This window comes from Erpetoichthys calabaricus, chromosome 11 (genome assembly GCF_900747795.2).
Source record: "Erpetoichthys calabaricus chromosome 11, fErpCal1.3, whole genome shotgun sequence".
Lineage (NCBI taxonomy): Eukaryota > Metazoa > Chordata > Cladistia > Polypteriformes > Polypteridae > Erpetoichthys > Erpetoichthys calabaricus.
In genome coordinates, this window is record NC_041404.2 from 70,452,549 (window position 1) to 70,479,237 (window position 26,689).

The window sequence follows — 26,689 nt, forward strand, 5'->3', positions numbered from 1 at the left end:
AGGAAAAAAGAAAGAGAAAGAAGGAATGGAGGTTGTAGGAGAAAGCAGGATGCAGGGGAGAGAGAGAGAGCCGGTGCGGGAGAGCGAGCAAGCGAGTGCAGGCTCGCATGCAGCTGTACGGGAAGCCTGGGTGTTGGGCCAACACCCAGGAGTAATAGTAGTGGTCGCTCCCGCTGAGTGATCATGTAGCGGGAGTGACCAGTGAAGAAGGACGACTGGCCGCGGGAGTCGGGAGGCTTGGTGGGTGAAGTCCTTGATGTGAGAGTCCTGGTCATCAAGGAAACCAAGTCTCGGTCTGGGATGAGTGCGCGACCGAAACCAGGAATCGGGAGGCCTCCAGACCAGTCAAGCGGAGTGAAGGCCAGCTGCTGACAGGGCGGCTCTCCTGTTGCAGGGCCCAAATGGGTGAATCAGGGGAGCTACCAGAGGAAAGGAGACACCGGGCTTGTTGTTGTTGTTTTTTTAAAAAAAGGACTGCTTTCTGCATGGTTTTAACCTCATTGTTTTTAGAAAACTTTTTCTATATTTTAACCTCCACGTTTTCACGTTTGGTTTAATGGATTATTTATTTAAGAATGAAGACTTTTTGGAAGGCACTGCACTTTATTTCATTTGAACACTGTTTTTGTTCTGTTGTTTTAATAAAAGCACTTAACACTTTTGCAACATCCCCTTTCTATGTTGTTACCTCACTGCTTAGCTCATCGGTAACATTACAGACGGTGACAGGTTCAAGGGCACCCGGACAGCAGATGGGAGCATGGAGCCGAACCCACATCGTCACAGTGCCGAAATGTGATTTGTTTATTTTTGCTGCTGTTTTGTGGAGTTATATACGTGAACTTGCGAAAATCTGGCAAATGGAGTTACAGTTGGTTTCCGCTTTTTGGCCCGTGGCGGGCGTTGATTGTTGAAGGCATTGTTTGAAGCCTGCTGGTTGAGACTTTAACACTTGGGTATTCCTTGTTCAGAATAATTACTAGGCTGACTTTAATTTTTTTGATTTCGTTGTATGACGCAACACACGTGTGATTTCATGTCAGATTAAATGTCAACTGTACATACTGTAACAATGTGATCATTTGTACATATAATAATAGATTGTTGCAGTAGTTTTTGTATAGTTTTTACAGTTCATTGACAGTGTTAAAATGATCAGTGTTGCAGTAATTGTGATGCTCTTTGCATGAAAAAAATACGTCCCCATTAAAATTTCACTTTTTCTTGGTGAATTATAACATTTCCTTAAAAGGTGCAGCAAAAAAGTGTTTGGCGTCCAGGTGTGCATTATCCCCCCATGTATATGGCAGTTTAAGGGCTAATACTAGGTGTTTTTGCCTTTTCAAGGTTGGAAATGTCCTCATTGAGATCAGGGTCAACAATGAACACCGACTTGTGGTTCAGTTTCAGATTATAAAGGTTCCTAGGTAGAAGGTGTGGAGCCTCAAGACATGGTACCGAAGTGATATCAGGGTGTTTACCCTTGGAGTCATCCTCTAGTCAAGAGCAAACAAAACAGGAGCTGTCAAAGACTGTGTTTCACCCTCATCTTTCCCTCCATTTGTTACCTGCCTAAAGCCTTTAAACTACTCCCTCAGCTTGCATGTTTGACAGTACTTTCCAGTTCATTGCCCAAGAACACACAGCCTTAATTTAAAGACAAACTTCATAAGAAAATGAAACTAAAAAATAGGTAGCTGTAAATATTTGCTTTGATTTATAAAAAAATAGCTTTTGCAAAAATACAGTAAATAATGCAATAACAGATTTCTGCAAATCAGCACAAGGAATGGCATGTTTCTTTTTTGGTTGATCTATGAATACTGCCTATTCATATATCATTTGGGTTTATCAACATGTACTGACTAGATCAGTATGTTTTCAGCATTTTATTATTAATTTCTTCAGTTATATATCTGTCCATTTATTTATTTGTTTGTTTTGTTTTGTAGCCATCATCCTGAGGTTCCACAACGAATTTCAAGAATATTCTCTCACCTTGAGAAACAGGGCTTTGTTGAGCGTTGCCAGCGTTTATCAATACGTGCCGCCACTGAGGAAGAGCTTGCAATGTGCCATGGGTATGGATGCTGGTGCCAGTTCCTAGCACAATAAATTATAAATATTACCATGATAAATGTTTTATTTTGGTCATGATTCTGAATTTGCATGTGAAGTATGTGATTTCCTTTTGTAAGAGGAAATTTCTACAGTATATAACTTAAATGACTTGGTCAAGATAACCAAAAACACAAGTTTTTACTCCAACAATGTTTTCACCTTTCTTAAGAAATTGTTTTGAATGAGTCGTTTCTTCATTTCCAAGCTTAATTTTTTACCATTTAAATCCCCCATTCATTTTGATGTACAGTGTTCACTGAGAAGACCATCAAAACTTTGCAGGTCACGCTGCTCAGTCATTAACCTATACACCTTCTAATTAAAAATAAATAAGTAACCAACAAATTCTTTGATTAAATGAAATAACAAGGAAAAGGGAAACATAATTCTAGTTAAGTAAAAAATAGTTTTAACAATCGACATTGCTGCAATTATATTCAATTAATAACTTTCATCTCCTTTTTATATTTTTGTATTTCTCTTTGAAATTAAACAGGAATGAACATATTAACACCATCAAGTCAACAGCCATGATGAAACCCCGAGATCTTCACAAGCAGGGAGATGAATATGATTCAATCTACATATGTGCTCAGTCTTATCAGAGTGCCATTCTGGCTGTTGGAGCCTGCTTCAGTGCTCTAGAGGCTCTTCTCACTGGCAAGGTACAAACGAACAAGTAAAAATGTTTTCTGTATAACCTGGGCAGGTTTGTGGTAAATTCGGTTAGCAAAGTAACAATATACATTATGACTCAAATAATATTTAGACTCACGTATAAAAAAGATTTGCAGATGAATGGCAAAAACTGTGTGTATTCATTTAAAGCACCATTTAAACATCTATTGAAGACAAAGCAGAAGTCAAGACTTGTGGTAAAGCTCATAACACCAAAAACACTTATTAAAGAAAAACACCACTCCAACATCTAACCATAAAACTTGGATGTAAGAGATGTATGCAGACAGACATTGCACAAAATAATGAAAACTGACTTAAGATTTTGTTAAACAGAAGTACAAGCCATGAATCCCCATCCCCAAGTGCAACAAAGCTATGGTTTTCTTATCTGAACGAGCTGCATTTAAATTTAGGAACTACTACTTAATCTGTAATGGACTGTAAGTTAATACTTATAGCAAACAGTTGCTATTTGTTACGGAAGGCAGTAACATATAGACAGTTCTTTTAATTGATATTCTAATAAAATGTTTACAAATTTGCTTTATTCTCAGACTAATTTCTCAGTACTTTGCAAGAATATGTAATAAACAACAGAAAAAGTCCAAAAAAATCTTGTTTTCACATGCTTTCTTTTACCCAGGTTAGTAATGCAGTGGCCATTGTCCGACCACCTGGACACCATGCTGAGAAGGACAGTGCTTGTGGCTTCTGTTTCTTCAACAATGTAGCTCTAACTGCACGTTATGCACAGAAACTTGCTGGAAATTTAATAAGGTATGATTGTTTTGTTTACCCTTACAGTTTTGTTGCTGTGTTAATCTTAAAGTTCTTCAATATAGTGGTTCTGATTGTGTAATTACTAGTATCAAGTGTGCAATAAGCATCTTTGCTTTGCCATCATCTTCTGTGATGCTTGCACATTATGTCACTAGTATGGAATGTATCACAAAAGTCTGCTAATATTGTATTTCAACTGATGTTGTGAGCATTTACATAAATAGTATTTGATTTGAAGAAAACACTTTCCATTCAATAGTAATCTCCATAAATTCTGTAATAGTAATCTTCCTCTAAACATTCTTTTAAATTCTCCTAAATACATATTCTTCGCAATGTTTTAATAAAATATATGTATGCAGATATTGCCGATTGTTGACAGTAAATAATTCATGTAGTACTGTGACGATGCGGGTTCAACTCCATGCTCCCATCTTCTGTCCGGGAGCCCTTGAACCCTGCACCGTCGGTAATGTTACCGATGAGCTCGCAGTGAGGCACAATGAGGGAGTCGCGGCAATCAGCAGCTCCTGGGAACAATTAGGACCGTTTCTCACGTGTGCACTTAGGTGAGAAACGCCCACACCACAAACTCCTCAGGAACCGCTTCAGCCACACACACCACGCCCCCTCGCTAAGCCGTGAGTGCGGTGATTATTTATTTTAAAACTGGCCTTAGAATGGGAGCTGTGGACCCGCTATACCACAAGTACCCTGTCATTTTTCCAATAAAAATGTTTTCTTAAAATAGTATCTTTTCATACAATAATGTCAGAGGTTATTTATAAAGACAGCCAACTTACAGTGGTGTGAAAAACTATTTGCCCCCTTCCTGATTTCTTATTCTTTTGCATGTTTGTCACACAAAATGTTTCTGATCATCAAACACATTTAACCATTAGTCAAATATAACACAAGTAAACACAAAATGCAGTTTTTAAATGATGGTTTTTATTATTTAGGGAGAAAAAAAATCCAAGCCTACATGGCCCTGTGTGAAAAAGTAATTGCCCCCTTGTTAAAAAATAACCTAACTGTGGTGTATCACACCTGAGTTCAATTTCCGTAGCCACCCCCAGGCCTGATTACTGCCACACCTGTTTCAATCAAGAAATCACTTAAATAGGAGCTGCCTGACACAGAGAAGTAGACCAAAAGCACCTCAAAATCTAGACATCATGCCAAGATCCAAAGGAATTCAGGAACAAATGAGAACAGAAGTAATTGAGATCTATCAGTCTGGTAAAGGTTATAAAGCCATTTCTAAAGCTTTGGGACTCCAGCGAACCACAGTGAGAGCCATTATCCACAAATGGCAGAAACATGGAACAGCGGTGAACCTTCCCAGGAGTGGCCGGCCGACCAAAATTACCCCAATAGCGCAGAGACGACTCATCCGAGAGGTTACAAAAGACTCCAGGACAACGTTTAAAGAACTGTAGGCCTCACTTGCCTCAATTAAGGTCAGTGTTCACGACTCCACCATAAGAAAGAGACTGGGCAAAAACAGCCTGCATGGCAGATGTCCAAGACGCAAACCACTGTTAAGCAAAAAGAACATTCGGGCTCGTCTCAATTTTGCTAAGAAACATCTCAATGATTGCCAAGACTTTTGGGAAAATACCTTGTGGACTGATGAGACAAAAGTTGAACTTTTTGGAAGGCAAATGTCCCGTTACATCTGGCGTAAAAGGAACACAGTATTTCAGAAAAAGAACATCATACCAACAGTAAAATATAGTGGTGGTAGTGTGATGGTCTGGGGTTGTTTTGCTGCTTCAGGACCTGGAAGGCTTGCTGTGATAGATGGAACCATGAATTCTACTGTCTACCAAAAAATCCTGAAGGAGAATGTCCGGCCATCTGTTCGTCAACTCAAGCTGAAGCGATCTTGGGTGCTGCAACAGGACAATGACCCAAAACACACCAGCAAATCCACCTCTGAATGGCTGAAGAAAAACAAAATGAAGACTTTGGAGTGGCCTAGTCAAAGTCCTGACCTGAATCCAATTGAGATGCTATGGCATGACCTTAAAAAGGCGGTTCATGCTAGAAAACCCTCAAATAACGCTGAATTACAACAATTTTGCAAAGATGAGTGGGCCAAAATTCCTCCAGAGCGCTGTAAAAGACTCATTGCAAGTTATCGCAAACGCTTGATTGCAGTTATTGCTGCTAAGGGTGGCCCAACCAGTTATTAGGTTCAGGGGGCAATTACTTTTTCACACAGGGCCATATAGGTTTGGATTTTTTTTTCTCCCTAAATAATAAAAACCACCATTTACAAACTGCATTTTGTGTTTACTTGTGTTATATTTGACTAATAGTTAAATGTGTTTGATGATCAGAAACATTTTGTGTGACAAACATGCAAAAGAATAAGAAATCAGGAAGGGGGCAAATAGTTTTTCACACCACTGTATATGTTCTGATGTTTATTGTTTTTTCTGAAAGAAACATACAAAAGTGTATTTTTAGAAACAGCCTAATATTGTTCACTGTGCCAGTCTAGATACTGGCACCACTTCTTCTGCATCACTGCAGATGCACAGGTTCTAGACTGTCTCTATATCAGGGGTGGGCAAAGTCATTCCTGGAGGGCCGCAGTGGCTGCAGGTTTTTGTTCCAACCCAATTGCTTAATAAGAAGCACTTATTGCTCTAGAAACATCTTCTGCTTCATTTTACTTATCTCCCTAATTAAGATTTTGAACCCTTATTGCTTATGTAAGTCTTAAACAGCTGCATTCTCGGTTTTTAATTGCTCCTTATTAGCAGTAAGATGCAAATGACAAAAGAAACCAGCAGTTATCCATTTTGCTTGTTACCCTTTACACCTGTGTGTATTTATCGTGCACTATTTGGTTTAATTAAATACTTGGAAGGAAAGAGAAGAGAAAAAAGTAAAGGATTGAGAATTACCCATCCGTTTTACACTTCAAAGTATTTGAATAATATCCTTAGAATGGAAAAAAAATCTAGGATATGAGAATGACTTGACATAGCAGAGTGAAAGCACTAACAAGCCATGAAATGTAATTATTGGCAAGGATTGTTTTCTAATTAAGCATCTGGGTTGGAACAAAAACCCGCGCCCACTGCGGCCCTCCAGGAATGACATTGCCCACCCCTGCTCTATATGAATGTATTCTTGAGTGGGCCCCGCAGTGGACTAGTGGCCTATTCAGGACTGGTTCCTGACTTGTACTCCAGTGCTGCAGAAATATGCTCTAGCCCCCTGCAACTCACAATTGCTTACCTGAGAATGCTATTCTATGTCAATGATGTTTTTGATATATTTAATTCAGATATATTAAAGGTATTTCAGATATCTGAAATTCAAATTTTGACTAGTCAAAATGTAATTTTAGACATGTTTAATTAAAAGCTTCATAGAAGTAAATGGGAAAAGGTTTCACTAGCCAAAATATAATTGTAGATTTTAACAACAGAAACTGACAAGTAAAATGCACATTTTTATAGAACATACACATTAACAAAGCTTCTCGTATATGTTTTTTGTTACTTTTACATTAAAACTATTGAAATAATTATAGAAACAGGTTGTTTTTTGAAGAATTACTTTGTTAATTTTAAGCCTTGTAACAGTATATGTGATACTTATCTACAAAACAGAGTTTTCTTTAATCCTGGTATTTGTTTGATATGTTTTACAGAAAGGAATTGTATGGATTTTCCTGAATAAGTAATTTTTTCACCATCCTCTAGTCCTACAGTCTGCCACAGTATTTCTTAAATTATAAACCTGTGTGTGCTTTTTTCATGGGATCCATTCTGCTCTCTTGAATATGATACAATACTCAGTACAAATTATGTATGATAACCTCAGCTCCTCCAAACCTCAAATGTCATCAAAATATTTCATTCACTAATGTCAAAATAGTCACTAGTACCATTTTATATAGCCTATGCTTTGCCAAAGGTTAGAAACACAGTGTCACTGTTCATTTTATTTCTTGATTTCTGTATTAATAGTGGGGAAAAGTATCAAATTTTTGATCTTCCTAGATTATGATTTCTTGTTAAATGAACATTGCTTTTCAGGCATTGTTGTTATCTTAATGACTAATGTTTTTTTCCTAGAGTTGTACCGTTTATAATGAGGAATATTCAGATTTATCATTTTAAGAAACAGTATGGATCCAGATTTTATTAAAGGACTATTTTTTATTTTTTTGTTTCTTTTTTAAGCTTTTCAGCTTTTCCGAGTCCACACAGAGTTTGCCACTGTATTAACTAAAAATCCAGTCTATAGAGTTTATTTTACACTGTTTCATGAGTTAATTTTGTAAAGTACAAAATATCTATTTGTTAGTGATTTTGAATGAGTGTCATGTAATAACTGGGCACAAGGTAGGAACTACCTCCTTCTCCTCCTATTCCTATTTTTAGTTGAATGCTCTAATGAGACTACTCTTTCCTTTTTATCTTGTCCTCCATTTTTGCCTCTATTCCACTGACTAAAATGCTATAACTGTATTACTTTACTTCTTCTACAGAGTACTGATTCTGGATTGGGATATACACCATGGCAATGGCACCCAGCACATCTTTGAAGATGACCCTAGGTATGGTCAGCAAGCCGTGTGAACCTAAACTTAGTTTCTTCGTGCTTTATCTTTGTTATATGAATTTCAGCTAGCATTCAGCTGTAGGAATAACAATATAGTGTAACTGACACAGATAGACAAACTATTCACAATTGCATTTTAAATTGCAAGTGCAATGCATTATTATTCAAGGCAGATTTAGTAAAACATACATTTGAGTGTAGTATGAACACCCAAAAATATTTAAGAAACTGATGTTGCCAGACCACATTCCGAAAGTAATTTTTAGTGCTACATGTAGCATTGTGAATTAAGTGTGGATATTCAAAAATGTTTTGAGCAGCTTGCCTTCATATTTCAGAGTATGCATGTGTAGGTTTAATTGTTATTTTGGACTTTTGCTGTTCCAAGAACATGCTCATACTATGCTCTTTGTTCTTTTTCCCACATAAGGTAAGTGTTTCACTGATCAAGCTCATTCAAGTCATAGATAAACACAGAAAGACTTTCTCGCCGTATTGTGCATATTCTTTTAGCAGCAGCAGCTTGTTCACATTTATTTTAGAGAGGACCAATAGAATCAGGAATTAGTTCTATACTGTTATTATTAGACTGCTTATCCACATTTCTTAAGAAATTCTATTAAGACAACGTTAAGTTCAACTATATATGTGTATGAATGATACAGTACCAGCCAAACAATACAAAGAGTACATGACACATGTTTCACCCTAATTGGAGCTCATCAAGTATATGCACCTTTGCTTCTCCATGCGGGGATCGAACCTCGGACGTCAGCTCCTGAGGCGAAGCCCCAAATAGGGTGAAACACGTGTCATGTACTCTTTGTATTCTTTGGCAGGTACTGTATCAGATATTTATGATCTGCTTCTTGCAACTAAGAGGACGTGGCAGGTGTTTCCTGACTGGCCGACCAACCACAAGTGTTACCTGGTAGGTAACAGTCCAAATAATCAGATTGCGATTCAGACCTATGGATGCAATACTCCAATCTTCACCCTGTCAAATAAGCAAACCAGCTACTTTAGCACATCGTCAGAAGCTTTGCTTCAAGCTCTGACATCCGAGGTTTGATCCCCGCAAGGGGAAGCAAAGGTTTATACACCTGATGAGCCCCAGTTAGGTCTGAATTGCAATTCAGACCTATAAATGTGTGTGTGAGTATATATATATATATATATATATATATATATATATATACAGTATATATATATAAACAAAGATATATAGATAGTGTTTATAAAACACGTCTATATACATACAAATATTCATACTTGCTTGGCAAACCAAATCTTTTTCATCCAGACATTTTGAACTGTATTGTGCTCCCTTTAAGACCAAAGATTCCCTTCTTCTTTTATGGTCTTATAGAGAGACAGTCCTCATTCTTCCTTCATGACCTTTTAGTGTGGTGTTATGGTACCAACACATTGCCTGGGCATGTCCATGAGCTTACAATTTTAGAAGTTCACATGGAGTGACCTTTGGTGATATAACCATTTCTCTTGCAAAAGCAGATGTTACCTATGTATTGTGATCACTATATATGAAAAGTATGACGCAACCAACTTTACAATTGTTTTAATCACAGCATACATAAACATTGACCTGAACCCTCAGGAGCATACAGAGGAAAGGAACACACTCATACACACAAGTAAGTTTAAAGTCCATGCGAGTAGTTTATTTACACCTCAAACCATTTACAAGACAACTATGGAAGGCATGTGAAAATAGCATTAGGAGATCAAGTTGCATCATTGTGCTTACAGCCAGAGAGGGTGCATTAGCAATAGGGGAAGCAAACATTTTAGAAATAAGAGTAGTCTAATTTCAAAAGAGAATGGCACTGGGGGTAGAAAAATGAAAATATTTTATAGAAGGAATTTAACAACTTGAGTTTAAATCAGAAACAAATCTTTACGACGAGCAAGTTGATAGAGACATACAATAAGAAAAGAAGGTGCCATTTTATCTAACAAAGGTTCATAAAGGCATTTTTCCATACATACTGTAACAACAATGACATTCTAGCCTTTTGGACTTAACATTTATTTGTATACAAAAGGAAAGATGACCTGACTCCTAGATAGCCGATTCATCAAATAAGGGGGTTCTGAAGTAGGCTGTGCCTCAAACCAAATTAAGAAAGCATATTGAACTCCCTCTCATAACAATTATGTTAAACAGAGTCAATTAAGAAAACGATAGATAGTAGTCGAGTTCAAACCGAGTACTGATCACACCGAAACATGGCCAATAATGAACACTGTATGGGACTGAAAAATTTAAATCATTCATTAAAAGGGACATATGCCAGTTGTTTGGAGTTGTTAATAGCCTCTAGAGCAGTGGTTCTCAACGTCGGTCCTGGGGACCCCTTGTCGCTGCAGGTTTTTATTCCAACCAGCTTCTGTTTTTAATTGAACTCCTGGGCTAATTAAGTGAACTGATATTTCCCAAGTTCTGTGTTTAGGGAACAATATATTAATTAGAAAACTAAGTTTGCTAAAAAAAAATATATATATTAAAATGTACCAAGCAGTTATATAGGAATAATGTATTTTTTTTCTTTTTAACAATATTTTCATCTTGATTTTCATTCTACTTTTCAAGGTGTTTTGTTTAATTAATCCATTATTTACTAATTAGTGGGTCTGACACTAAAGTAGTTGCAGCCTTTGATTATTCAGTGTGTCATTTGCCAGCATGTCTGCTATGCTCGTTTTAAGTTGTCATTATTAAGTTACAACGAAGGGGGAAAAACTGTACAGAGAAAGGGCAAAGTATAATGAAATCAACAAAAGAAAGTTAAGCATTTAAATCTATAGCAAAAGCAGAAATTTTATAAATGTCTTATAAATGTAAAAATCATGCTGCTATGCTTTTCTGAATATCGAATAAAAGAAAAAAACAGCTAATTAAATGAGCTCAGTGTTATCAGGTGTTGTCACTGATTAGGAATCTGGTTGGAACAAAAACCTGCAGCCACAGGGGGTCCCCAGGACCGACGTTGAGAACCACTGCTCTAGAGCTTGTGTTGGATTGTCAAAGATCACATTTTCTGAGTCATGTGAAACAAGGGGGCTCTGCCCCCGCTCGCTTCGCTCGCCTACCCCCGGCGTTTTGAACCCGTGCCCGCTGGGTAGCCACGTGTGAGGATGACGCACGTTTAATACGGAGAGCTCGCCCGTGTCACTCTGGGGCTCTCCACTGTTAACACGGAGCCCCGTACGTACCTGATTATATTTTCCCTTTTTCGAGTAATAATTTTCATTTGTTTACGATACTGTGATGTTTATCGTACTGTTAATAATGCATACCTGTAAAGTGATTCACCTATGCCGTATAGATTGGATGTGTGAAGATGACGTATGTTTAATACGGAGCGTTCGTCCGTGTCTCTGTGGGTCTCTCCACTGTTAATACGAAGCTCTCTCCGAACTATTATGCGGTGCATTGTGGAGCACTGCGGACTCTGTAGTGTTTCCTGTTTCACTTCATATATCGTTTAGTCGAGCTGTTTCTTTTTGGAGGAGTCTCTGCCTGGTTTGCGTCATTTCAGACGCACGTTGTAGGCAATTGCGTTCATTAATTATATCCAGGCAGGCGCGAGTTTGTATCTTGGTCACTCGAGCTGTGTCGTGTTGAACCCGTGCCTGGTTTGCTTATGCAGTTTGAGACGCGCGTTGTAGGAGTCATCATCTGTAATCCGCTCTCCATGTGTTCGTCCCCGTTCTTTAATCCCTTTATGAAGTTTTACTTTGTTTTTTGTGTAGTTTTAATAAAACTACTCTGTGTTTTATTTCTGACCTCGCTTTATCCTGCTTGCGGCATGTCAGACGGTTCGTAGTCTCTCTCGTTTTACTGTGGGGAGGGGGGCTTTGTTTTGTAACCTGCTCTCTATGTGTTTGTCCCTGTTCTTTAACCTCTTTATGACGTTTTACTTTGTTTCCTACTCTGACGGTTCGTAGTCTCTCCCGTTTTGCTCTGGTGCGGGGGGGGCTTTGTGTGGTGTCTGTGCACGTGCGTAGTCTCTCCCGTTTCACTCGGGGGGGTGTGTGCTTTGTTTCTTTAATCCCTTTAGTTTCCTACTCTGTGTTTTATTTCTGACCTCGCTTTATCCTGCTTGCGGCATGTCAGACGGTTCGTAGTCTCTGTCGTTGTACTCTGGGGAGGGGGGCTTTGTTCTGTAACCTGCTCTTCATGTGTTTGTCCCTGTTCTTTATCCTCTTTATGAGGTTTTACTTTGTTTCCTACTCTGACGGTTCGTAGTTTCTCCCGTTTTGTGTGGCGCTTGCGCACTATGTCTTTTGCGTCCACGGGCACGACCCTGCGTCCATATCCGGTTTACCATTCTCGTTTAGTAATATGGATCTTGAGACTGATCAGTAGAGCAGAATGGTTATGAACTCCGACCACAAATTCTTTCTTTTCATCACTAGAACCATAGCTATCCTTGATTGAGCAGTTGTGGACCTGAAGTCAGGAAAAAAGAAAATTCACTGGAATTCATAGGACAAATGACAAAACTTTCTTGCCTTCTGAAGAATAATTTGGCTGTTGGTAAAGTTGAGAAACTTTAATGCTAATTGTATTTAGGTGGTATGAATTGTAATAGGGAATATAGATCCTATGGCATCTCTCCACTACAGGTCTGGAGTCACACAAGGAAAGAAATTAAACTGCCCTAGTTTATTCAGAAAATTTTATTCAGATAGTGTTTCCATTTTCAGCATTTACTTTAATCCCCAAGGTACAAGTATAATTTCTGCAGTTGTATGTCTACTATTTCAGTAAGCTTAGAAATTTATGACGCTTTATTTTACAGTAGAGTATCTGTTAATTATGGTGGCTGATAAACTAATGAGGTCATCTTCTGCTCACTATTAACCTTTCATGTATCATTTCAGTGTATACCAAGCTCAGCCTTAACACTCTACTGTAAGGATTCACACCTGTCAAAAACGTGGTCATCCAGAGACTGCTTCAGTTTATTAAACTGAATGATAGTGTGCACTTACAGGATTGTATCTGTATGCAGATACTTCTTTATTGGACTTGAGACTTCAAATTGAGACGTTCTTGATCTAGATTCAGTCTTCTGATTCCAGAAGAAAAGTAATAGATTTTTAGTATAAATATTGAGTAATATGGAGAGAGAGAATTATAAACTGAGAAAAAGGGAAATGAGTCTGAACAGCTGCCTCAATGCATGTCCATCAGCCACCAAAGGTTACATGATCTCTGAACTAATAAATGTATTTAGAAACTCCCAAATTCCTGTAAAAACCACTGAAGATGAAAGAAGAACGCCTAATAAAATAAGGCAGAAACCCTAAAAACTAGAAAAACAGGAACAGAGAACAAAGTCAACTAACACAAAGCAGACAGAAAAAACATCTTTAACAAAACCAAGAGATACAGAAGACAAGTTCTTAAACGTAAACTCTAAACATGATGATCAAGAACCAAAAATGCAATTCAAAACGTGATAAATAAATCAAAAGTTGAGGCTTGAATAACAAAGAACAAAACCTCAAGAAGCATTACATTTAAAAAGGTACACAAGGCAAATGCCCCTGTAAAGAATCTAGCTTCCTGATCTGACCTTATGCGTTTCCCAAAAGTCTGAAAGAACCTGAAGGTTACAAATTGTTGAGCAATTGACATTGTGGTTACTAGGAAGCACCTGATAAATTAAAAATGTAAATGTTGAAGAACCTGGGTCAGTCAGTATGCTGTAAGGTAGTTTTAATGTCCTTTATAAGATGCATTAAAGTAAGTTATAAAATTGTTCTTGTCGCAGTTTTTTTTATATCTCCTTAAGATGCACCTGATTTCCAAGAATGTTACTTATTGTTTGCGGAGTAGCATTTGAATGAAACACAATTTAAGGAATAGTGTACTGTGAATAGATGAGTGTTTCTGCATTGATGCAGAACATGGTGTTTGGAAGAAAAAACGATGGTTCAGCATAACTAGTCTGTTTTGCAGGCTCATCATGCTGACATATCTGTTGTGATATCCTTCTTCTTCTTCTTTCGGCTGATCCTATTAGAGGTTGCCACAGCGGATCATCTTTTTCCATATCTTTCTGTCCAATGCATCTTGTTCTTTTACACCCATCACCTGCATGTCCTCCCTCACCACATCCATAAACCTCCTCTTGGGCCTTCCTCCTTTCCTCTTACCTGGCAGCTCTATCCTTAACATCCTTCTCCCAATATACCCTGCATCTCTCCTCTGCACATGTCCAAACCAACACAATCTCACCTCTCTTACTTTGTCTTCCAACCATCCAACTTGAGCTGACTCTCTAATGTACTTGTTTCTAATCCTATCCATCCTCGTCACACCCAGTGCAAATCTTAACATCTAAAACTCTGCTATCTCCAGCTCTGTCTCCTGCTTTCTAGTCATTGCCACTGTCTCCAACACATATAATATAGCTGGTCTCACTACCATCCTGTAGACCTTCCCTTTCACTCTTGCTGATACCCGTCTGTCACAAATTACTCCTAATACTCTTTTCCACCCATTCCTCCCTGCCTGCACTCTCTTTTTCACCTCTCTTCCACTATCCCCATTACTCTGTACTGTTGATCCCAAGTATTTAAACTCATCCACCTTTGCCAACTCTACTCCTTGCATCCTCACCATTCCACTGACCTCCCTTTCATTTACACACATGTATTCTGCCTTGTTCCTACTGACCTGCATTACTCTCCACTTCAGAGCATATCTCCACCTTTCCAGGGTCGCCTCAACCTGCTCTCTACTATCGCTACACATCACAATGTCATCAGCAAATATCATAGTCCACGGGGACTCCTGTCTAATCTCGTACTGCAGTTCTCAACACTGTCACACTTCCCTCGTACATATCCTGTAATCCTCTTGCATACTCCTCTGCCACTCCCGACTTCCTCATACAATACCACAACTCCTCTCGAGGCACCCTGTCATATGCTTTGTGCAGGTCCACAAAGACGCAATGCAACTCTTTCTGGGCTTGTCTATACTTCTCCATCAACACCCTCAGAGCAAACATTGCATCTGTGGTGCTCTTTCCTCGCATGAAACCATACTGCTTCTCACTAATCATCACCTCACTTCTTAACCTAGCTTCCACTACTCTTTCACATAACTTCATGCTGTGGCTCATCAATTTTATCCCCCTGTAGTTACTACAGTCCTTCACATCCCCCATATTCTTAAATATCAGCACCAGTACAGTTCTTCTCCACTCCTCAGGCATCCTCTCACGTTCCAAGATTCCATTAAACAATCTGGTTAAAAACTCCACTGCTATCTGTCCTAAACAATTCCATGCTTCTACAGGTATGTCATCTGGACCAATGGCCTTTCCATTTTTCATCCTCTTCATAGCTGTTCTTATTTCCTCCTTGCTAATCCATTGCACTTCCTGATTCACTATCTCCACGTCATCCTGCTTTCTCTCTCTTGTTCTCTTTATTTATCAACCTCTCAAAAGTACTCTTGCCATCTGCTCATCACACTCTCCTCACTTGTGAGTACGTATCCATCTTTATCCTTTATCACCCTAACCTGCTGCACATCTTTCCCAGCTCGGTCCCAGTCGGTACAGGTCCTTTTCTCCCTCCTTAGTGTCCAACCTCCCATACAATTCATCATACACCTTTTCTTTAGCCTTCGCCACCTCTGTCTTCACCTTGCGCATTATCTCCTTGTACTCTTGTCTACTTTCTGCATCATTCTGATTATCCCACTTCTTCTCCATCCTCTTTCTCTGTATTCTCTCCTGTGCTTCCCTATTCCACCACCAGGTTTCCTTTTCCTCCTTCCTCTGTCCAGATGTCACGCCAAACACCCTTCTTGCTGTCACCCTTACTGCATCTGCTGCAGTTGCCCAACTGTCTGGTAACTCTTTACTGCCATGCAGTGCCTGTCTCACCTCCTCCCTAAACTCAACCTTGCAGTCTTCCTTTTTCAACTTCCACCATTTGATCCTTGGCTCTGTCCTCACTCTCTTCCTCTTCTTGATCTCCAACGTCATCCTACAGACCACCATCCTATGCTGCTTAACTACACTTTCCCCCGCCACCACTTTGCAGTCTTCAATCTCCTTCATCTTGACTCTTCTGTATAGGATGTAATCTACCTGTGTGCATCTTCCTCAACTCTTGTACGTCACCCTATGTTCCTTCCTCTTCTTAAAATATGTATTCACCCCAGCCATGTCCATCCTTTTGGCAAAATCTACTATCATCTGACCTTCTTCGTTCCTCTCCTTGACACCATACCTAGCCATCACCACCTCTGTTCCCTTCACCAACATGTCCATTGAAATCTGCTCCAATCACCACTTTCTGTCCCTTGGGTACACTGTTCATCACTTCATCCAACTCACTCCAAAAATCTTCTTTCTCATCCATCGCACACCCAAGTTACGGGGTATATGCACTAACAACATTCGTCATCACACCTCCAATTTCCAGCTTCATAATCATTACTCTGTCTGACACTCTTTTCACCTCCAAAACACTCTTGACATACTATTCCTTCAGAATAACGCATACCCTATTTCTCCTCACATCCACACCATGATAGAACAATTCGAATCCACCTCCGATCCACCTGGCCTTACTCCTCTTCCATTAGTCTCTTTCATGCACAATATATCAACCTTCCTTATCTCCATCATATCTGCTATGTCTCTCCCATTACCAGTCATAGTGCCAACGTTCAAAGTTCCTACCCTCAGTTCCACTCTCTTTACTTTCCTCCTGCCTCCGGACACGTCTCCCGCCTCTTCTTCTCCTTCTTTGACCAACTTTTCTGCCAGCACCCTGTTGTCTAACAGTACTGTTGGCAGTTGTTGTTAACCCGGGGCTCAACCGATCCCGTATGGAAATTTGTGTTGTTGTCCGCATATTGATTTGGCAAAATTTTACACCGGATGCCCTTCCTGATGTAACCCTCCCCATTTATCCGGGCTTGGGTCCGGCACAAAGAAACACTGGTTTGTGCATCCCCAGTGGCTGGGTTATCTATTGTGATATCCTAACTCTTAACAAATTATTCTAGTGGAAAAGTGTGTGATCATTTGTCCAAAACTGGACCATGAAATAGTACAACATCCAAGTTTTTTGCAAAATGATCAAAAAAGTAAGGTGTGATGTTTGTCTTAGCTACAATATTTCAAAAGCTCTAAGTCCCATAAAAGTGCAATGGTGGGGTCTGAAATTATAGAATTATACTACTTATATATACTACTACGACTAGAAGGAATTACAAGATCCCGTTTATTTAGTGATGGTAACTTTATCATATGAGATTAATAACAAGCCCTGGTATTTTGTTGCAGCAAAATGGAAATTCCAAGTACATACTATGCCACATGTTACATATTATATTGAACATTATGTCTTGTTGCTAGACTTACTAATATCAAAATATTTATCATATATATTTACTTTATATATTTATAGTGTGCTGTATATTTCCCTGCACCGTTATGATAATGGCTCATTCTTTCCAACAATGGAGGATGCAAATTTTGACAAGGTTGGCCAAGGATTGGGTAAAGGATACAATGTAAACATCCCCTGGAATTCAAGCAAAATGGGAGATCCTGAATATATTGCAGCTTTCCAGAAAGTTGTAATGCCAATTGCCAGTGAGGTAACTTTATATAGCTACTACTAATGTTCCAGCCTTATCTGCTTCACACCATTTTATTATAGCCATATGCTTAATTCTTTGGCAATTAAAAATTGTTGTGTTTTTCAAAATCTGTAATTTTGTCTGAAATGGTGTTGTGTGCTATTGATATGAACAGTAAACTGTAGCATAGCAGAGCTAAAGATTGTTAGTAGGTATCCTGATAACTGACAAAATAAAGGAAACACTTCAGTAAATATTGGATATAGATTCTGTTGAAAGAAGATGATTGTTTACAGAAATGGTCATTAAAATAATGAAGCAAAACAGTTTTCTTTCAAGCTTGAAAGAAGACTTTACCCCACTTTTTTATATTATTTACCCCATGTAGTTTGTATATATGACCAGGAAAATTTTTTAAACTCATGTTGTTATCCAGAGCAAAGATAACGTTTTTGTTATAATCGGCACCTATGGTAACCAACAATGGATAATAGCAAATAATATCAAAAAGTAAATGAAAAAATGTCACATTACTTTTTTGTGTGTAATCCACAAGTCAAGTCATCCAGTCATTTGCTCACAACATTCTAAGTACATATAGTTTTACTACCCTGTTGTTCTTTTAATTGCACTCTTAAATAACAAAATCATTCTATATGATCACGTTAAACCTAAGTATTTCTTTTTTTTTTTGTAGTACAAGTAAAATCTTTCAGAAGACAATGGCCTGTGTAGTGGCCATTCAAGTCACCAGATCCCAATCCAGTTGAGAAATTTATTACCTAAGAGAGTGTTCTTATTAAAAATATAGAGTCTCTTCATTCTTGTACAATTTCAGACATTTTAAGAATTTATGCCAAGGTATAATGAAGCTGTTCTGCTGAAACATAATCATCAAGTACCCTTATTTAGACTATGTGCATGTTTTCTTTTTTTTGTCAGCTATCGCCAGATTCACTGTTAATTATTTCACTTAGTAATGTTTGAGTATAATATAACACTTTTTATTAAGTACAGTACCAACTAAGGCAAATATAAACTACTTATTTTAATTATAGAGAAGTTTGTACTGGTCATAGAAAATTGCAGAGTGAATAAATTCCTATATTACTGATTTTCCACATTTTAAACAATTGACCATTTTTTGCAAAACAATACCTTAGGCTGTCTTCTTTTTGCATAAACAAACATTTTTGACATTGTAAAAATAAATAAAGAAAGTTACAAGACCTCAATTACTTTTGTTTGTAACTACATTAATAATGCTCAATATTTCTTTACCAAATTTGCATATAAATAAAGAAGGAGCAGTATACAGCACAAAAATGTAGCTGGTCTGTGCAGTTTTTGAGAAAGAATAATAATGCTTTTTTTCAATTTATTTTATTATGAATTTAAAATTAATGACTTATCTCTTATTATTTCTCAGTTTGACCCTGAGCTAGTACTTGTGTCAGCTGGTTTTGATGCAGCTCGTGGTGACCCACTTGGCAGTTACTTAGTAACACCAGAATGTTATGCTCACATGACCCACATGTTACTGGGTCTGGCAGGAGGACGGGTGCTGGTGGTTCTTGAAGTAAGTGGTTGGTTACCTATTGTATATTATTAGATGGAGTGGTGGCTTTGAGGCTGAGGATCTGTGCTGGTATCTGGAATGTTTTTGGTTCAAATTCCCTTTAATGCCAGATCCTAATCTGTTGGGCCTTTGAGCAAGGCCTTTAACCTGAAAATTACTCCAGGGGTGCGGTACGATGGCTAACCCTGTTCGCTGACACCCAAAGTTTTATGCAATAAGACAGTTTCCCCTCTGGGATTAATACAGTGTACCAAATACCAAAATAAGGTTTTCTTATTTATTATTATTTATCAACCGTTGTTGTTTTTTCCTGTAAAATCACACTTGTTAGTGCTCTATAAACATAGAATGAAAGTTTGGCTCTACTTAGTTTGGGACAGCACTGTGTAATTTTTTTGTTGTTTTTTGTTTTTATATAATTAGATAAATATTATTGGTCAACATACTTTTCAGTATTCAATATTTGAAAAAACTTTACCCTTGGGAAAAGAATAAACTAAATGAATGATAAAACTAAATATTTACAAATTATCTTGACTTTAAACATGCCATTGTAACATACATTTTATTGTTTCTCATAGCAAACTTAACTTCTGGTAAGTTAGAGTAATTGAAAAGGTTGTGTAAAAAGTCTGCTGCATTCTAAACATATAGATGGAATTTAAAAATATGCTATAGAAGAGTATGTTACCTAAAAGTGCCCAGCACGTAAATAACTTGTTGTTTTTTTTTTTTTATAATATATAAAAGGCTTAGCATAAACCGAGGAGGGACTCTTTTGGTATTTGAAAATTTGAAATACAGGGCTTGTTAAGCAGGTTACCATAATTTAATAAGTATTAATGACGTCTTCAGCTTAGAAAGTGTTAATACAGATAGAACATTTTAAAGCTTAAGTAATATTATAATCACATTTTAAAGCTTAAGTAATATTATAATCAGTGCATATGAGCCTACCAGTACCATTTCAAAATAAACTGGTAATGCAATAGTAATTTTACATGTTGTGTTTAACAGTTTGTACAATTAAATTACAACAACAGTAACATTTATTTATATAGCACATTTTCATATATGACAAAACTGAAAATGCTTTACAATAATAGTGGCTAAACAGAATTACAAAAACATTGAAAAAAGATTAGTTATTTATAATTGTAAAGATTCATAATGTCCATCTTAATAACAAAAACTATGGTTAGATGGTCAGGAAAGACAGGAAAAAAACTCCAATTGGCAGGATGTTGTAGAAAATAAACCTGTCGGGGTTCTAAGGCCAAAAGATTGCAGGGTTCTAAGGCCCAAGCTTGCCACAATTAACAGAATACACTTGTGGAATTCTCTTCATCTTCCCAGCATCTCATGACTGCAGCATACTTAGATTAGGGAGTAGTGATGCATGTTGTCACCACCTTCTACCAGAATAAAGACAACACATGAAAGTAGAATTGCATTTCATGAAAAGAAAAAAATTTCTCCTCAGTTCAATTTAAGTGAATGGTAGTAATGCTTTTCTTAAGTGATCAGTTGATTGGAAGATTTTTAGTAATTTTTTTAAGTATTCAGCTGTACTGGCTTGATGTATCTCTTAACAGTAAATTATTCTAGATTTTTGGTACAAAGAAAGAGAATGCTGCCTAACCAGTTCTTTTATGATTCACTCTCGGAATACTGAGCAAGCCAGTGTTAGAGGATCTAAGACTACATTTAGGAATGTAAGGTGACAAGCATTCCAAAATATTATAAGTTAGTAGGTTGTTTAGAGTTTTATATGCAATTGAAAGTATTTTTAAAATTAATCTTAACGGACACAAGCAGTTAGTGTAATGATTCTAAGACTGGTAAGGTTTGCTCAGATTTTCTCATTTTAGCTCAAAATGCAGCAGCCATAGTATAATTTTTAGGTAATCCTGATGGAAGTGCATTGCAATATTTAGTGGGCTAAATACAGGAACTTGTATTAACTTTCCAGCATCTTGCAGTGAAGAGTTCACACTCCTGCAGTGTTTCTTAACTGAAAAATGCAGTCTTAATAATATTCTTAATGTGTGATTTGAAGTGGTGTGATGGCGTAGTTTATTCTTAAGCCTTCACTTTTTTGTTTGTCATCAATAATTACTATTTCTGTTTTTTGTAATTCACTGGATCAGGGGATTTAGAGTCTCTGGGTCATCTGACACTGTGGATAAATAAATCTGTGTCATCTGTTGGTAATTCACTTGTATGCTTCAAAATGATCAGGCCTAATTGAGCACGTAGATTAAGAATAATAAGGGACCCAAAAATTGACCTCTGTGGCACACCGTACATAATATGGATCTCTGACATATAATCACCACAACTGACAAATAATTTTCTTCCTGTGGTATAAGAGTAAAATCAACTCAAGGCACTACCAGGTAGACCAACCAACTATCTAAGATGGGCAATATCAAATGCTGCATTCAAATCTAATAGCATTAAGATGTAAGTCATTAACTACTTTAACCAAGTAGTTTCTATAGTATGATTTGGTCTGAAACCTGAGTGATACTTATCCAGAATACTATCAATTTTAAGGTTTCTTTTAATATTTATAATGTCAGAATTGATAAATATGTTCTACATGGTATGAGGTGAAATAGTGTGGTAATAATAAAATTCCTTTGTAGTTGTCAAAAAGTTCTTTAAAAAAAATTTATAATTTTTTTGGTGTATTTTTTTCATCCCACTATGGTAACAAAATGTAAGGCAGAAGCCCATTTTGGGTATCAGTATATAGCCAAGCACACCCAGATATTCTCAATATAGATCAGTTTTGGAAAACCAATGTAAAAGCACAATTTCTTTATATCCCCACCTTCTCGCCTGTAGATTTAGGTAAAGTATTTAGGATATGTGTGTCATTTGTGTCTCATTTTTAAGCAAAAAATGTGCAGTTATAAAAAGCTATATAATCAAAAAAATGTGTAAATACTGTCTAAATCCTAACTTTGCCTTAATCACCATGATCAGCTTATAATTGAACTTCATTTGGAGCCCATTCTTTTAATCTTTTTCTACAAAATATTTGAATGTGACATATCTTGAGTCATTATTCAACTAATTAATTTGGTTGGTGGCACTTGTGTCACAAGTATTTATTTAGTTCTTAATATGTCATAAAAGAAACAGGGTATTGTACCATGTTAGCCATTATGAATGTAGTGAGAAGTCAAGCAAAATGACACCTTTTATTGGCTAACTAAAAAGATTACAATATGCAAGATGTGAAGGGGCTTGAATTGCCTTGAAAGCTTACATATTGTAATCTTTTTAGTTAGCCAATAAAAGGTGTCATTTTGCTTGACTTCTCACTACATTAAAAGCAACATTAATTTATTTAAAAATAATCTCTCTGTGTTAGAATTTGTCTGAATTATACTGTCCTGTGCAGGGAGGCTATAACCTATCCTCAATATCTGAGTCAATGTCTATGTGCACATCTGTTCTGCTGGGAGACTGCCTGCCAGACTTGGGTCAGTTGGCTGTACCACACCAAAGTGCCATACGTTCAATCAACAATGTTCTGCAAGTACATTGCCAGTTCTGGAGCAGCCTCCGACTTAACAGTAAGTTTTGTTTGTATTGTATTGTTTGTATGTTAATTGTTATTTGGTAATGTTTTGGTGGCATCACATTAATAGGTTCTGTGCTTAAATAAATGGTAGTGAAATTTAGAGGCTAGACTGTAACATCACTTTGTAAGTGGGACCTGCACAATAATTCTGTAACTACTACTACTACTATTATAATAACAGTATTTTATTGCTAGCTAATTTGCAAAGTCTGCAGAGCTAGAAGTTTGTTATTTATTTGGAAACATAGCATTATCATAAAACACCACTCAGTCAAATGTTTGAGAATAAAATATGCTTTGAAAACAATCTAAAGAGAACTGAGCATTCAAATTCCGCCCAACAAAGAGAGCAGTGCAAATAGACAGCTCCAGCTAAAATTATTCTTTGTATATGTTAAGACAGCAAATAAAATCATAAAAGGTAATCATGCAGGGGTGTATTCCATGACATGTTCTTACGAATCAAGGCTTAGCTGTGTAAGTCTCGATTAAATAACCCTCATTTTCAAATTTAGGCTCAGTCGGTTCCATGAGCGCAAAGTGTTTCTCGTTAACTCAAGACGGGCTTTGGCAATCCATGATTATACATACAACTTGTGAGATTTAAGTAGCCCTGAAAAACAGATCATCGATAGCACCTATCATAGTTCGGAAAGAACGGAATAGATTGCAATATCTGAAGACCTGCGACTTAAAGCATCAAATTGATGGAGAGCATAAATAATTATAAGACAGCTTGGAAAAGTTTTTAGCAGAGACAGTGGTTCTTTTCAGCAGTTGATTAGGAAGTAATAGTTGACCTATAATAACACAAAAAAAGAAATTTGTCTGCTATAAAGAACATGAGAGAGGCTGTGTGACAGTCCGTAGCTGATCGATGTCTATGTACATTACTGTTCATAATTTGCGCAGAGTGGAGGCACATCCTCTGCGTTTTTCCCAGTTGATTCTGGGGTTTGTCAGTGGTGTGTTCTTGCTCCTGCTCTGTTCAGTGCTTTCATGGAGTGGGTGTTAGGGAAGGTAATGGGGTCCAGCGGCTGTGGGGCATCTGTTAGTGAAGAAAGATTCACTGATCTTGACTTTGCGAGTGTCCTGAACAGAAACCAAGATCCAGGCCTTTAATGACCTCTTGGGTACAGCCATCAGCAGTGTGTCTGTCTGAAGAGAGAGTGTCAACCTCGTCAAGAGGTTTACTTACCTCAGCAGCGTCATTCATGTCACTGGTGATTCTTTCTATGAAGTCAGTGGACAGATGGCATGGGGAGTCATGAGGTCAGTGGAAAGGGGTGTGTGGTGCTCCCGATATCTATGCAAAAGGATGAAGGTCCAAGTCTTTAGAGTCCTGGTGCTTCCTGTCTTGCTATATAGTTTCATGAAAAATGTTGCGTATGATTGTTGTATAAAAACTAAACTTTGCGTAAAGCCACACACATTTTCATGGCAGCCTCGGACCACATGTACACACTATTTTGCTTGGTTTTGCAATCTGGCGACACCGAGCGTCAAAGCAGTGGTACCGTTTCTTTGGTCTGCTTTTCTTTTTTAGATTCACATCTGTGATTTGGGGTTTATCAATTACACCAAAATTAATTGCATATCGTTTACAAATTGAATTCACTTGACTGTAATGATTCTGTAACAATTCTGTGGTGCACAGAATGGCCACACTATTCCAACTCACAATGGTTGCTTTAGCGTTGTTAGAAGACATCGCAACTGAAAGAATTAGAAGAGAGCGCATATTTACAGATGATGACGACTGTCTTCTAAGTAGATTTTGATTTGCAAGAGCTATCCTCTTGGAGCTGTGTGCTGAACTGGCACCGGCTTTACAAAGGCAGACTTTGAGGGATTGTGCTCTACCTGCTCATTTGCAGGTTCTGTCCACTCTCTGGTTTTAGCCGCAGGAGCTTTTTGACATAAATTTGCTGACCGATTGGGTATTGCACTTCATTACTGAGCCGCACCATGCCAAATGTATAGGATGGTATTACCCACTTGTCTTCCAGATACATAAGATTTCCTTACACTGTGGTTGAACTGGCAAGCATCAAAGCACAATTCACATCAATGTACAGTTTTACAAATGTGATCAGTCAACTGCATGCACATTGCTATTACAACAATGCCAAACAAGTTACATTAGCAAGGGAATGAGCTGACATTATATCACATATAGCTGGAAAATCTATGAAAACTGCAGCTCCGCACAGTTGCAGGTGCTTTTTCTAACTAGTGTGGCAAATGGCAAGCAGTCCTTTTAAGGATTGCGAGTCACCTCAAAGTAAAGATCTGAGAATTGGTCTGTTGTGGCACTCTGTACCCATTACACTATAAAGGCACCTTCAGAGAATGAATTTACTTATGTAAATAGAAAGCATTTCTACTGTATTAATGTGCTGCTCTGTAGTGCACAGAAAGTGTGTCGCATTGTGCAAGCACGAACCTGAAGAGATGTGCTATCATGAACCTGACCCACCAAATGATCAGCTAGATCGGACAACATTATAACTTCGTTTGAATCTAATTAGAAGGATGTAAAAACACTTATTTTTTAACCAATTCATTTAATTTGTGGTCAGTATCACATAGTACAGCGATTATATTCCTTAGTTCATTTGCCACATCTCTTACAGCATCCACTATTGCATTTTGTGACTCCAGAATAGTCTGTCAGCACAGAGCCAGATGGCCTCCCAGTGGTTTCCGAGGCAGAAGTGTGTGTGCAGCCACTGCCCAAAGATGGGCTCGGCATAGCAGCATTATCATCGCCTGACCATCGCACAGGGTCAGTTTTTGTAATTTTGTCTGAAACAGAATAAACAGACAGTGGGCTGCAACTCGCCTTTTCATGTCTGCTGTGATATCTGATCACTTCTTTTTTTCTTTCGGGCACTATGCAACTTTCTGAGCTTGAACTTTCGAGTGTCTCCGTCACACTGTGTAAGAAAAAAAATAGTACATTTTTTCTTTGCAGTCCCTCAAATTATTCTTTTTTTCACATGCCTCTTCCATTGTTTTGTAGCTAAACACTGAACGGAAGGTGATATTTATATTGATTTGCATATTAAAGTTTGTGAAATTCTGGGTGGAGTCAGGTGGGGCATGGAACTTGATGTATGCAGAGATTTATCTGATTTTTCTTGTCCGTAAACCATATTTTAGTGTGAGTTCTACGCATGGCGTTATACATGAGGCCACAGGTCTTTAAAGATGAAATAATGAGCAACATTGTCCAGCAGCTACAAACTTTTGTAGCACTGCATGTTCTTGTACTTGTAACAAATTAACATAAATGACATTATAACATATACATTTCCTAATAAAAAAATACTGATAGCAAGCTTAGCAATATTTACCCTAGTGTAAAAACACTGTCGTATAACGAGAGTAACATGAGTCTCACCTAATTATCTCATCACATGAGATTGTTCAAATCTGACTCTTGTAAAATTGTATAGTGTACACCTGCTTGCAATCAGCTGTCAATACAAATGAGTCATAAGTTGTGAGAGGGCATTCAAACCCAACATCATAAGTGAGAAAATACTGTATGCCTACTCAAAGCTGATGTCTATTTCTTTCATTTTATTACTTGGCCCCACCTGAAAGTGGATTCCTAGCAAGCCAGCACACTCATGAAAACTTAACAGGTATTTTTGACTGTGGAGGTCTTTAACATACAGCA

At 37.7% G+C, this 26,689-nt stretch overlaps 1 protein-coding gene across 3 annotated transcripts in view; it reads left to right on the top strand.

The window, feature by feature from the left end:
• Nucleotides 1–26,689, top strand: part of hdac6 (histone deacetylase 6) — a 101,800-nt gene that overhangs the window by 50,879 nt on the left and 24,232 nt on the right. For all 3 annotated transcript variants that reach the window (XM_028813311.2, XM_028813312.2, XM_028813314.2), the window contains 7 exons: nucleotides 1,953–2,081; nucleotides 2,618–2,786; nucleotides 3,446–3,579; nucleotides 8,102–8,170; nucleotides 17,650–17,842; nucleotides 19,254–19,403; nucleotides 22,819–22,993. In XM_028813311.2, coding sequence (XP_028669144.2) covers nucleotides 1,953–2,081; nucleotides 2,618–2,786; nucleotides 3,446–3,579; nucleotides 8,102–8,170; nucleotides 17,650–17,842; nucleotides 19,254–19,403; nucleotides 22,819–22,993 — 1,019 coding nt within the window. The remainder of the gene's footprint in view (nucleotides 1–1,952; nucleotides 2,082–2,617; nucleotides 2,787–3,445; nucleotides 3,580–8,101; nucleotides 8,171–17,649; nucleotides 17,843–19,253; nucleotides 19,404–22,818; nucleotides 22,994–26,689) is intronic.